The sequence below is a fragment of the Pteropus vampyrus genome, unplaced genomic scaffold (genome assembly GCF_000151845.1).
Source record: "Pteropus vampyrus isolate Shadow unplaced genomic scaffold, Pvam_2.0 Scaffold304, whole genome shotgun sequence".
NCBI lineage: Eukaryota > Metazoa > Chordata > Mammalia > Chiroptera > Pteropodidae > Pteropus > Pteropus vampyrus.
In genome coordinates this window covers 44,301-57,003 of record NW_011889085.1, presented here as the reverse complement: position 1 = coordinate 57,003, position 12,703 = coordinate 44,301, and the positions used below count along the sequence as shown (strand labels likewise).

General features: G+C 52.6%; 3 protein-coding genes across 7 annotated transcripts in view; all 3 read left to right on the top strand.

The window, feature by feature from the left end:
* The first annotated feature begins 106 nt into the window (after positions 1–106).
* Positions 107–5,532, top strand: USF1 (upstream transcription factor 1). 5 transcript variants are annotated; one of them, XM_011376993.2, is made up of 11 exons: positions 107–227; positions 1,961–2,052; positions 2,432–2,481; positions 2,638–2,753; positions 3,084–3,185; positions 3,397–3,592; positions 3,815–3,902; positions 4,017–4,075; positions 4,223–4,317; positions 4,517–4,645; positions 4,821–5,532. In XM_011376993.2, the coding sequence occupies exons 2-11, from the start codon at positions 2,045–2,047 to the stop codon at positions 4,908–4,910; spliced, it is 933 nt and encodes a 310-aa protein (XP_011375295.1). In that variant the 5' UTR covers positions 107–227; positions 1,961–2,044; the 3' UTR covers positions 4,911–5,532. The 5 variants fall into 5 exon arrangements, with proteins under 5 accessions (XP_011375295.1, XP_011375296.1, XP_023377245.1 ...); XM_011376994.2 differs by having other exon boundaries at positions 2,638–2,722; positions 4,821–4,910; XM_023521477.1 differs by having other exon boundaries at positions 112–309; positions 4,821–4,910.
* A 267-nt stretch (positions 5,533–5,799) lies between these two features.
* On the top strand, positions 5,800–7,044 carry TSTD1 (thiosulfate sulfurtransferase like domain containing 1). Its single transcript, XM_023521498.1, has 3 exons — positions 5,800–5,875; positions 5,926–6,153; positions 6,605–7,044. The coding sequence occupies exons 1-3, from the start codon at positions 5,800–5,802 to the stop codon at positions 6,931–6,933; spliced, it is 633 nt and encodes a 210-aa protein (XP_023377266.1). The 3' UTR covers positions 6,934–7,044.
* Positions 7,045–7,186: 142 nt separating this feature from the next.
* Positions 7,187–12,703, top strand: part of F11R (F11 receptor) — a 22,267-nt gene continuing 16,750 nt past the window's right edge. The window contains exon 1 of the mRNA XM_023521497.1: positions 7,187–7,258. Within this exon, the coding sequence (XP_023377265.1) occupies positions 7,187–7,258 (72 nt within the window). The remainder of the gene's footprint in view (positions 7,259–12,703) is intronic.

The window sequence follows — 12,703 nt, the reverse complement described above, 5'->3', positions numbered from 1 at the left end:
CCCCAGCCGCACCCCGCCGTCCGCACTCTTCGGCTCGCGTCAAGGTGGAGCGACCGGAAGTGGGCGGCTCAGAGGCCGGGCAGGCGCGGGGGTCGAGGCGACACTTCCGCCCCTCACCTACATGGCCGCGGGATGGGAGCGCGCATGCGCAGCCGTGCATGGAGCTGCCCGAGTGCGGAGAGGGAGGCGCTGTCGGAGCGAACCGGCGGCTGAGGCGCGCTCGGCCGGTGAGTGCGAGACCGGGCGGGAGCGTGGAGACGGGGTGGGCCGGCGAGGAAGGGCAGCCTTCGTTTCGTTCCCGTTGCTCAGGTCAGGGGATTCCTGGGGGGAAGCCTTTGTTTTGCGCCGGGCTCGCTCATCTCCCCGCTTGGTGGGCCGACTGGCCCAGCGCCCCCGGCGCGTCCCGCCCTCCCGCGCCCGCCGAGCGCGGCGCCCTCGCCCGCCAGCTCCGCGGAGCCGGGGCGCGGGGCCGGAGCCCCGGCGCAGGCGCGCGCCGGCCGCCTGGCGGGCCCGCGGGGGACGCCGCGTCCCCGGACCCCTGCGAGACCTGATCATTTTCCCTTTGTGTCCAGACGGCGCACGGCTTCTGCCGGGCCCCCCTTGCCTGAGCGTGCAGGCCACACGTCCTATCCCGGGTTCCGTGTCGCGTACCCCTAACGCTCAGGAAACGCTTCCGGATGCCCAGCTAAGATTCGAATAAGTAGCCTGACCCGTTGCTGGTGTCCTCAGAGGCTGGCCCTGGCTGACAGCTGTGGGCCATAGAGACGCCTCCAGTGCCCTGCTCTCTCTTTCATCGCCTCCTCCCGCTGTCAGCGCAGCAAGCCCGGAGGGGCGCTTCCCCCGCACTCAGGTTCGAGGATGGAGAGGAAGGTGGTCCCGAAACACCAGCGCCGCTTCCCCTCTGGGACTGGGATCTTCTCGCAGCGTTACTTCCTCCGGACAGTTTCACTTTCAGTTCCTTTTTTTTTTTTTGCTTCACACTTTCCTTGGATCCGGGCTTTACAAGGCTCATCCGCTGAAGATTTCCCTTGGATCCGAAAGGTTTGGGGGACCTATGGGTAGAGAATTGACACAAAAGTTACCCCTTTCGTGTGGGATTTATTTTATTGCTTCTGCTATGTTAGTTAATATGTAGCCGTTTATTTCTGGAGGCATCCGTCCGCTCAACCCTTTGTTTTTCCTGTCCCCTGCTTGAGTGTCAGGGTCCTAGGCAGGCGCCTTGTGGATGGATTCCTCTCCCATTGTCTCTTCTTCAGAACCTGGGTTTTTTTCCCTTTTTGCTATGGCTCAGTTGATTTGAAGTTGTCATGGCAACATTTTAGCGACTCCCTCGTTCTAAGTGAATAAACTAGACGGGGCTTGAAGATGATACATTTGGGCTTTTGGATCTTTAACTAATGACAAATGACATAAATCTGGAGACCCCAAAACAAGAGCCCTGTCACTGTAATGGGGCCCAAGGGCCGAGCCTGGTATTTGTGGTTCGGGAGGGCTTTCCAGTTGTGGTGGGCTCCAGGTCTTCTTTTCCTGGATTTGAGAACATAAATCGTTTGGGTCACAGTTTGTGGCCAAGAAGCCGGAAGAAGCATCAGCTGCCGTCAAAAACACTCCCAGTGTTTTTGATAGTGGTGTTCTGAACGTGGCCCTCCCTAAACCCCATGTCATGGCAGGCCAAGATGGCTTTACTAATAATCCGTCCGGAAATATACTGCTTCTCAGTCTTCCAGTATAACTGTCCCCCGTCCACCAGGAGTGAGGCAAGAACGCAGGGCAAGAACACTATCTGTGGAGTGGCATTTCCATCTCGGTAGCCCAGTCCTTAGCATCAGAATGGAGGAGGCCGACTGTCGCCTGCAGATGATTGGGTTGTGTTCCTTCCTGTGTTTTCAAGGAGCCTAAGGTCTAGATATAGAGGGCTGTTCAGTTTCCTAGTCACTGCAAACTCCCCGATTTCTACCAGGACTTAGCCCTCAGGCTGTGAGTGAGGAGATACGAAGACTTCCAAAGAAGGACCAGTTCCTCGGATGTGCCCCATCACAGAGAGATGAAGGGGTGAGTGAAGCAGAGGTAGGGCTGGGCCGGGCTGGAGGATGGGAGGCCTGGGAGAATGCAGAATGGCTGGGAGCCCCGGCTCTGTAGTCAGGTGGACTTAGACTCAGGTCTCAGCTCCCTCACTTGCTTGCTCTGTGACTTGGTTTCTTACCTATAAAATGCAAGTCGTGTCGCATGCCGCACAGCGCTGTTCCTGGTATGAAACAGGGTCGTGCCCATTCCGTGCTGAGCTCGGCACCTGTGTTCGTAGGAAACAGTTAATCTCTCCTCACCTCGCATCTGCTGGGGTTACAAGGAGTTGGGGAGCCATGTGCTGTGGGGCCAGCGAGCTTCCCATTCACTTCTTCCCTTAGTCTCCCTTGTGTCCCTTCACAAACAGGCAGCAGAAAACAGCTGAAACGGAAGAGGGGACAGTGCAGATCCAGGAAGGTGAGTGGTAGAAACACAAGTGAGCTAGAACCGAGAGCCCAGCACAGCTCCTCCCTGCCCCACGGGCCATGCCCTGTGCACTCCTCCTTGAGAATGACATGCAGGTGGGACAGAGAAGGCATTAATGCAGACTCTTCCTTTGCCCTTTCAATTCAGGGGCAGTGGCAACGGGGGAGGACCCAACCAGTGTGGCTATCGCCAGCATCCAGTCAGCCGCCACCTTCCCTGACCCCAACGTCAAGTACGTCTTCCGAACTGAGAATGGGGGCCAGGTAAGGGAGGGGGCCAGGTGGCTGCAGGTGTTACCTGGGGTTGGGATTGAGGGAGGTGACTGAACCTGTTATAGGGAGACCTGGCTCAGAGGGTGAGGTGAAGATGTGGACTTTTGGGGGGCAGGGCGGAGTATGAGATTTGGAGTCCACGTTGGCATGGGGCGGGGCTATGCTGAAACCCCCGATGGGGACAAGACAGGGAATGGCTGGGTCTGTCGTCTCTGAAGGATGCGCGCTTGCGGCCCTATCCAAGAGAAGCTTTGTGAGGGGCCCTGGGAGCCTGAGCACGCGCCCTCACTCTTTCCCTCCTTGCCCCGCCCCTGCTTCTAGGTGATGTACAGGGTGATCCAGGTGTCCGAGGGGCAGCTGGATGGCCAGACCGAGGGGACCGGTGCCATCAGTGGCTACCCTGCTACTCAATCCATGACCCAGGTACAGGGGTACGGGCGGGGGAAGGGATTGGAGCTCCGAAGAGTGAGGCGAAGAAGGGAACCAGTGGCATGGTGGTCATCTAGGGCTGCCTGGCCTGAGGCACTAGCCTGTCCCTTTCTGGGTGTTCCTCTCCCTCAAGGGATAGGAGCTGCAGAGTAGTTCACGGCGTATCTGACAGTCACTCGACTCTGTTCTCTTGCCCCGCTTCCAGGCGGTGATCCAGGGTGCGTTCACCAGTGACGATGCCGTTGACACAGAAGGGACAGCTGCTGAGACGCACTATACCTACTTCCCCAGCACTGCCGTGGGAGATGGGGCAGCAGGGTCCACGTCAGGGAGCACAGCAGCCGTGGTTACTACGCAGGGCTCAGAGGCACTGCTGGGACAGGCGACGCCACCTGGCACTGGTGAGATGCCGTGTGAGGACGATGACTTGAGGGGCTTGGGTCGGCGGTGAGACGTGTGTGCAGGCAGTGACCTTCGCTCACGTGCCCTGACCATCACCACGACCTGGGCCGGCATGGGGCTGGCACCGCCTGTCCCGCAGGAGGAGGTCGCCCTTTCTAGAGGGGGGCCCCAAGGCCTTGGCCTCAGCTTGGTGAGGTTCCTAGTCTGGTATCGCTTCCCAGGTCAGTTCTTTGTGATGATGTCGCCACAAGAAGTGTTGCAAGGAGGAAGCCAGCGCTCCATTGCCCCCAGGACTCACCCTTACTCCCCGTGAGTAACCCTTGTGCCTTCTCAGTGACCACAAGTGGTCTTAAGCCCTGCCACGTCTCGTGCGATTCCTTACTCCGAACTCCAGTCTCATTTTGCCTTGGGCTCCATTGTCAGGAAGTCTGAAGCGCCGCGGACGACTCGGGATGAGAAGCGTAGGGCTCAGCATAATGAAGGTAGGTGTGACCCAAGTGCGAAGCTCGGAGCTGTCTGGTGGGACTGGGGACAGCAGTGACGTCTGAGGGGGACAGGTCAGGTAATCGTACTCTGGGGCTGGCGGCATGTTCTCGCTGAGGCCCCGTGTCCTGCACTTTGGCCCACAGTGGAGCGTCGCCGCCGAGACAAGATCAACAACTGGATCGTGCAGCTGTCCAAGATCATCCCCGACTGCTCCATGGAGAGCACCAAATCTGGCCAGGTCACGGAGGGGCCGGGGCGGGCCGCCCGCGAGCTCTGGCTCCGGTTTCTGGAAGTGGGCGAGTGGGTGCACGCAGCATGTTTTCTCATCTCTTCTTGAGGTTCTTCCGGGGAAAACAAGGTCCAAAAGGCGCTTGTGCTGTGACTGCAAGCCAGGTGTCTTGCATCTTCATCCTCATCCTGCCGGCGTTTTCTTGCAGAGTAAAGGTGGAATTCTGTCCAAAGCCTGCGATTACATCCAGGAGCTTCGGCAGAGCAACCACCGGCTGTCTGAGGAGCTGCAGGGGCTTGACCAGCTTCAGCTGGACAACGATGTGCTTCGGCAGCAGGTGAGACCGCCCCCTCCTCACTATAGCTCTCTGGGGCCCCGTAGCCGCTGAGCCGGCTCGAGACTCTGCGCTCTGTCTTCAGCTCTTTCCCTTCACCGGGGTGTCTGTCGAGTGCAGGGGCTTGGCTGTGGCAGTCTTCCGACCCACGCCCCTGACCGCCTCCTTCTCACATCAGGTGGAAGATCTTAAGAACAAGAATCTGCTGCTGCGAGCCCAGCTGCGGCACCATGGGGTGGAGGTGGTCATCAAGAATGACAGCAACTAACGGGTTCAAGGCTTTGGGCCCTAGGGCCCCTTTCCTAGGACTGCACATCGCCCAGAAGCAGCAGGCTAACCCCATGCCCCTTTCCTTCGCTGCCCACTTCTGGCACGAGACTGGGGGTTCGGAGGCTTGGAGGCATGTCTTGGGAGGCCCTGCGATGCTCAGCCTGCAGTGGTGTAAAGCACGGGGGCGTGCACGGACAGCCTCGCCCAGCCCCCCGCCACACAGCCCCTGGGTCCTTGCGGGCCCCTCGCACAGTGCACGTGCTGTCTCCGTGCTGCGGAAAGGACACTCGAAAGTGGGGGCTGGCCCAGAGCTCGCTTACAGGACCAGCAGAAAGTCCGCGATGCTCTGGCTGCCCCAGGACTCTGGCACTTCCTGTGACTCTGCCTGTCCCTGGAGCTCAGAGGTGCACCTGTGGACACTGGGGCCAGGCTGTAGCCAGAAGTGGAGGAATGGCGTTGAGCAGAGGCTGCTGCCCCAGGAAGAGAGGCCTATGCAGACGTCTGGAGCCTGGGGGGACCACAGGCAGGGGCTCACGGAAGGGGGGGCACTTCTCCCTCGTGGGGACAGTTTCTTTTTCCCTTTTTTTTTTCTTTTTTAAGATAAAATGTTCAGAGCCCCAGTTGTCTCCTGTTTTTCCTCCTTTTGAGGGCTCCAGAACGGAGGGGCACACTGTGCTCTGAGTGGAGAGAGTCGGGCTGACACTGGAGTGGGGGGCTGCTTCTGTGCTCAGCTGCTCTCAGTCTTGCTACCCGGGGCGACCAGCGTCTCGCCGCAAACAAGGTTTCTTGGGGGCGGCGGGCGAGCGTCAGCCGCACGGTGGACAGGTGCTGCGGGAGGCGGGGCCTCCCTTCCGGCTCCGGCTCTGGTCCCCGGGAGGGCAGTGGAGATGCGGGCGCGGTGGGCCAGGCCGGGCCTGGCCGCATTCCTGCGCCTGGTGGTCGTGGTGAGCGCCATGGCTGCAGGTACCTGCGGGGCTTGGGGGCCGCGTCCTGCCCACATGTGGCCCCGGGAGGACGGGGGAGGGGGGAGGGGGACGAGGAGCGGCTGCGGTGCACACGCTTCCCCCGGGGGGAGCCGCGGCAGGCCGGCCCATCCAGGCACACTTGCCCCTCCGCAGCGCCCACCGTGTCGCTTCCGGAACTCCGCTCGCTCCTGGCCGCCGGCCGGGCACCGCTCATCGACGTGAGATCTCGGGAGGAGGCGGCCGAGGGCACCATCGCCGGGGCGCTCAGCATCCCGAGTATGGGGTTGGGGGGCGGGCCCGCGTGCTAGATCCAGGTCACAGCATCGGCGCCCCGCCCCGCCCCCCTGCCCCTCCCCCCCGCTCCCCCACCCCCCGCTTCCCCAGGGAGGGGCTGGGTGGAGGCGGGGCCGGGCGCGGAGCCCGCCCTTCCCGCCTGAGGGGTGACGGGGTGGGCAGAGGCGGCCCCGCTTCTCTGGGCCCGAGGCCTGTGCTGCGTGGCAGCCTCACCGCCCTCCTTGTTCAGGAGGCGGCCCCAGGTCCCCCGTAGGTTTGCTGACTCCCCGCGCGGGTGGGCTGTGTCCTGAGGTTGGGGGTGGCGGCCACCTCATGTTGTGTTGGGGCCCCCTGGAGATTGGTTCGACCACCGGGACCCAGTCCTTTCAGGCCCAACCTCATGAGGTTGCGGACCTGCCGGCTCTCCGTCCGCCCTCCCGACCCTTCCCCCCAGTGTCTGAGCGGGAGAGCGCCCCGCAGATGGAGCCCGCAGCTTTCCGGGCAGCGTACGCCGCCGAGAAGCGGAAGGTGGAGGATGAGAATCTCATTTTCTTCTGTCAGATGAGCAAGCGGGGCCCGCAGGCCACGCAGCTAGCCCGGAGCCTCGGATACCGAGGGTATGGGGCAGGCGCGCCGCCGGCTGGGGAGCAGCTGGGGACCGCGCGGCCTGCCGAGCCCTGCCCAGCCCTGCCCTCATGCCTGTCCCGCGGGGCACGCAACTACGCGGGGGCCTATAAAGAATGGTTCCAGAAATGGGGCTTCCATCCCCCAGAGCCAACTTAACTAAGGGTGATGAGTGGGCAGACATGTTGGGCTGCACAACGCCTCGTAGTGCTGTGCACGCAAACGCTTCAAATAAAGAGCACTGGAGACATTTGTCAGGTGCGTTGAAAACAGTTCTAATCTTAATTTAGACCTCAGTTCAGCCCTGGGTCCTTCTCCTTCCAGAGTTCATCTACTCCCCCACCCGCACACACTAAAACAAAATTTCAGCCATGTCCTGAGACAATTCTAGAACAAGTGTTTTCAGTCCAGGATGCGTCAAAATCACCTGGCAGCTCGGGAAGAGAAATCTGCGGCCCTGGAGGCGGGACCTGGGCAACCGCTAGTGAGCCCCTTGAGCCTGCAATCTGTAGTCAGGAGCCAGAGCCACTGCCCTAGACTAGAGGTCAGCAGAGCGGCCCCACTGGGCCTGGCTGCCATGACCGCTCATTTACATACCGTCTGGCTGCTTTTGTGCAAAAATGGCAGAATAGTTGTAACAGACTATATGTCCTTCAAAACTTACTATCTCTCGGCCCCTTTCGCATCGATTATATCCCTAGTCCCTTTCCAGGCAACCGTTTTCCATCTTCCGCTACCATCCGCTAGTTTTCTAGCTTCCTTCCTGGCTTCCAACCTATGTTGTACTTTCTTCAGTTTAGCTGATGGGGTGAGAAAGGATCCTGGATGTAAACGAGCTGGCCCAGCACATGGCCCAGCATTCTGGCTTGGTCACTGTGAAGAGTACATGCCTCCTCTTCCCCCATCGTGTTAGGTTTGTAACCTCGATGGGCTGTTCCAACTCATTACCTCGCCCTTTAAGTTCTCATTTCCTTTCCTCACAGCTAGCGATTTCAGCGGGTGAGGCCAAAGAGCCATTTTACCAGCTCCATGTCCTTCTCCCCACTCGGACGGACTCTCCAAACTAATTCGACTCCTCCATCCTTTCTCTGCCCTGGGTTCCTGCCTGTGTCATCACAGCCGCTAAAGCACTGCTGTTGTTTGTACCCTCTGATCAGTCATGAGCTCCTTACCTCCAGGGCCTCCAGCACGTGCTCCTTGGGCCTGACCAGCCTCTCAACTTTCAGAGTCTTCTAATATCAGCCTTTCTGAACACATCACAGCCCGAGCAATCTTAAAATAACATTTTTATCTTATCAGAGTTGATAATTCACAGTAAGTCCTTGTTGCCGAGTGACTCAAGCACATGCCTGGGCCCGGCCTACTGAGCAATCTGTAGGCTGGATCTGGCAGCACCCTGCTTCTCCAAACTTGCCTTTCAGCGCCTGCTCCCATCAGGCTGGTTTATTTAGTGGCCTAAGTAGACCACGCCTTCCTGACCCTGGCCTTTGCTCACCATTTCCCTTCTCTGGGAAGCTTCCAGTCTCTTAGGAACCACTCTGAATTTCACAAGAATTAGAAGAATGTATTGGCAGGACACCGGCTGCCCTCGCCCAGAGGGCTTTTAGGCTGAAGGAAAAGGGAGAATGATCACCAGCTAAAATCATGTAACCGAATTTCACGAAGGACATGAGAGAACGGTGGACGCGGTGCACACCTGTCATGGCACTTATCACACTGCATCACCGTTTGCCTGGCTCTCCCCTTCAGACCGAGCCCTTCGAGGGGAGAGACTGTTCATTTTTGTTTGGCCAATTAAACGAGAACCCAGCCTATAGGAGGTACTCAATAGACGTTGAATTTGTATTGAGGGCTTTAGTAATTCCCAGGGGAAAAAATGCAAAGGGGGAAAGTTGGGAGTAATGCAGACGTAGCTTGTTAGGTAAAGAGCGAAGCCTGTGAATCAGAGTTTGGAGACCCTGTTCTGACTTAGCGCTACTTAGTGGCCACTGCAAGTTACTTCTTAACCATTCCAATTCTCACTTTTCTTACCTGTAAAATGGGAGTTAAAAGACTTATCTCTTTGGATAGGTGTGAAGGTTTACTGGGATAATATATGTAAAGCATCTCCTACGGAAAACATGTGGATTTAGAGATGTATATATGAGCATGAGTAATGAACACAAGAAGGTAAATAAAATGGCATAGATATTTTGAAACGATGAAAGGGATTTGTGACAGGCAATGGAAAAGTATGTCTTATTAAAAAGAAAATATATTTAATAGAAGGGTCAGACACAAGTGTGCAGCTCGATGAACTTTTACAAAGCGGCCATACTCATTTAACCACCTCTCCGGTCAGAACATACACCATATGAATTGAATCATTTAAACTCTATTGAGAGTTGCTTTATTGCCAAATGTATGGTCAATTGTTGTAATTGTTCTATGAACACTTAAAAAGGGTATATTCTGCAGTTTGCGAGTACAGTGTTCTATATATGTCAATTATATGTTGTTCAAATCTATAGCTCTATAGAATTTTTTTTTGTCTGCTTGTTCTATCAGTTGCTTACAGAGGTATGTTTAAATCTGTCACTATGATTCAGATATGTCTATTTGTCCTCTTAAGTCTGTCACTTTTATTTTATATATTTGGAGACTATGTTATTGGACTACAAATTTGTAACAGTTATGCTTCCTCCTGAATGGATCCTTTTATCATATTATATCCCTCTTTATCTCTGGTGAGGCTTCCTGCCTCAAAGTCTGTTTTGTCTGATATTAATACAACCACACCAGCTTTATTTTGGTTAGTGTTACTGTGGGAGTAACAGACCATGTCTTCTGGAATTCATATGAACCAAGGAAGAAAAACTAAGCACAACTACACAATAAGTGGGCTATAGGAAAGCAGATTTTTAAAATTAAAAGAAAATATAGGTTAGGCCAGAGACTCTAAAGAGAATTTGAGTTAAGGAAGTTAAGAGTCCTCAGAAACTAGACTTGACGTATTTCCCAGTGGGAAACACTTCCAGTTCATTCAGTTAGTATTCCCATTCCTAATTGTATGCTTCAGCCTATCGAGTCCTCCATTTAACTGATCGTACCAAACATCCTCCAGCCACTGCCCCTTTTCTCTCAGAAAAGTCTCTGTTGAACTGTCTATAGTCACAGCCTTTGTCTACTCCATACAGGTTTTATTGCCCACCCCACTGAAACTTCTTTCAAAGTAACTGACAAACAATGCAGTTAGGTGCTCCTGGGGAGGGTGTGAGCCTTTGGCATAGGTGCCTCTCTTCAGTGGGAACAATTCACGAGGAGGCCAGCAATGGGGGGTGGGGGGTGGGGGGCGGAAAATCATTCCTTCCTGAAAGGGAGTCTGGGTAGCACATCACAGCATCCCGTGCAGTATGTTTGTACATGCACAAAAAACCTACGTTTCAAAAAGGATAAAAGAATTTTAAAAAGTATCTCAGGGCTAGGGAAACGTTGAATACCATAGTCAGATGAGTGAGGAATGAATGTCAGTGTTTGGACTCGGATTGCAAATTTGGATTTGGTATCCCTGGAGACTAAAGTAAAATAACTAACAGGATCAGTTACAAAATTCAAGGTATCCATAAGACAAACATGTGGCAGAGGCACGGCATTTCTCAACAGGAACATCCGGGAACATCAATAACTAGAGTATTATTGTACTGTGCTAGCTTGGAAAGAGGTTGATTCAGAATTCTGTTTTCAACTCCTCCCTTGTTCAGTATTTTTATTAACCTATCACAGTATGTCATAAAAAGTGTGTTTATGAAACTTGCATATAACACAAATTCAGGTGCAGCTGCTAATATATTGGGTGACGGAATCAAGATTTATGTTAAATAATCTCAGAATTTTCTACTTTACAGGAAAACTCTCCAGTCTGTAGTTTACAAAATCTGTTCTTTTTGGAAAAAAAAAAAAGACTGCAGAAAATAAATGTCAATGACAACAAAATTTAAAAATGTATTATTTAATTAAGCAACTTTATGGGAACAGGAACCTGGTGAAAGTCAAATTATTTGCGAGCTCCTAAATTACTTTCATGCTTTGCAAATGGATACACAATGGTTTATATAGAAATAATGGATGCATATGATTTGCATTTATTTTTTTTTCATTTAATATTAACCGTTAACATTATTTCACATTTATGTTTATGTATATTAGGATTTCATTTTCAAAACAAAAAATATGGAGTCAAATAGGGATAAAGGCAAAGCGAACTTTGATTAAGAAACATCTGCACAAGTATAGGATGTGACGTGATTTAATAGTAGTCCAAGTGAAAGTAAAAGGCTTGTGGGTTTTAGTTTGCTACAAATGGGCCATAACTAACTCACTAACTCAATAGTGTCACATGGCTATTATAGTTGCAAATGCATTCTTAGACCGTAAATAAGAATGATGAAAATAGTTACCATTTCAGTACTTAAAGTGTACCAGGCTCCATGCTTAGCATATCCCTGTTTTGCTATAAGGTAAGTGATATTACTATCATCATAACTACCTTCTGCATGCGGAAAGTTTCCAAGAGATGTGAGCTGGCTAAAGACAGGTAGCTAGAAATTGAGGAGCTGGGTTTGAACTGAGACCTGTCCGCCCCACGGAGAGATGGTCCCTCCAGTGCTTGGTTCAGACCTTGGTACAGTAACTAACACAGGAACATCCAGAGGAGTGAGATTAATGGGTGGGGGTGGGGTGGGGAGGCTTTTGAACCCACACCGTATGAAGACTCTTTGAAGGATATAAAGATGTTTAGCTTGGAGAAGGAAAAACTTAGGAGGTTCATAAAAAGTATCTTAAAATACTCGAAGGCATGGCCGGCATTGGCCAAGAACGAAATATTTTGTGAACTCCAGAGAGCAGTGGCTGGAAGTTTCCGTGAGGCAGATTCTAACTTGTTGAAAGGATATTTTAACAATTAAGAGCTGTACGAAAAACAGACTGGTCTGCCTTAAGACTATTTAGAAGAGTTTAGGCAGCATTGTATAAACTCTTGGCGGTTGTACGGTCCTTCCTCTGTAGGGTGAGAGGATGACCTAAATGACCTCTAAAAGGACCTTTCTACCTTAGCACAGTGATTAATCTTACAGTTCCCCCATATTAATGCTCTAACGGCCACAGCCCATGTGATTGGTCCCTCTCCAAGCTCTTCCCTCCAACTCCTTTTTACTCTCATACTTAACTTTGGGTATATGTGTCTCTCTCCCAAGACTTAAAATTCTTTTCAGGGTAAAGAACAGAGCTTTGCACATGGTAGGCACCCAAATATTTGTTTCGATTTAGCAATATGAAGTTTCTCTTTTGTTTCACATTGTCGTATTTGTCTTGGAAGTAGATTGTAAGCCATTTGAAGTCAGGGATTGTGGTTAATATTTACTTTTATTCTCATATAGCACCCAGTAGGTGCTTGCTAAACACTGCTTTAATTTGGGAAAAACCAGAAGTGGACCTTTGGCCCAAGAGATATGAACAGAGGAACGAGAGCAAAGATGAAAGGAGGAAAAGGTCAAGGAATAGCACTGTTTCCTATAAAAGTGTAAACTTTCTACCTGCAGTGAGATAATGCTCAGGAAGCTTTTTCACAGGCAACCTGGATATACTAAGATCAATTAAAATCAAAGCACTGTAAAATAGAAACTAGAAATAGTAAAGGCGTTGAGCATGTTTCAATTAAAAAGTGATTAACAATATAAATATTAACAGAAAGCCTTGGTATCAACATAGTCTGTAGAAAGAGGGGCTTAGTCAGCACACAACTATTAGTCACAGTGAGAAGATACATAATTCTGAAATGCAGGGCTCTTCTGACAGATCAAACATGTGGAAGGACATCTCCACAGTCACGCAGTGATATTTATAGAGCATCTGTAGGTCAGCTGGTATTACTTGGGCGTATTAGGTGCACATG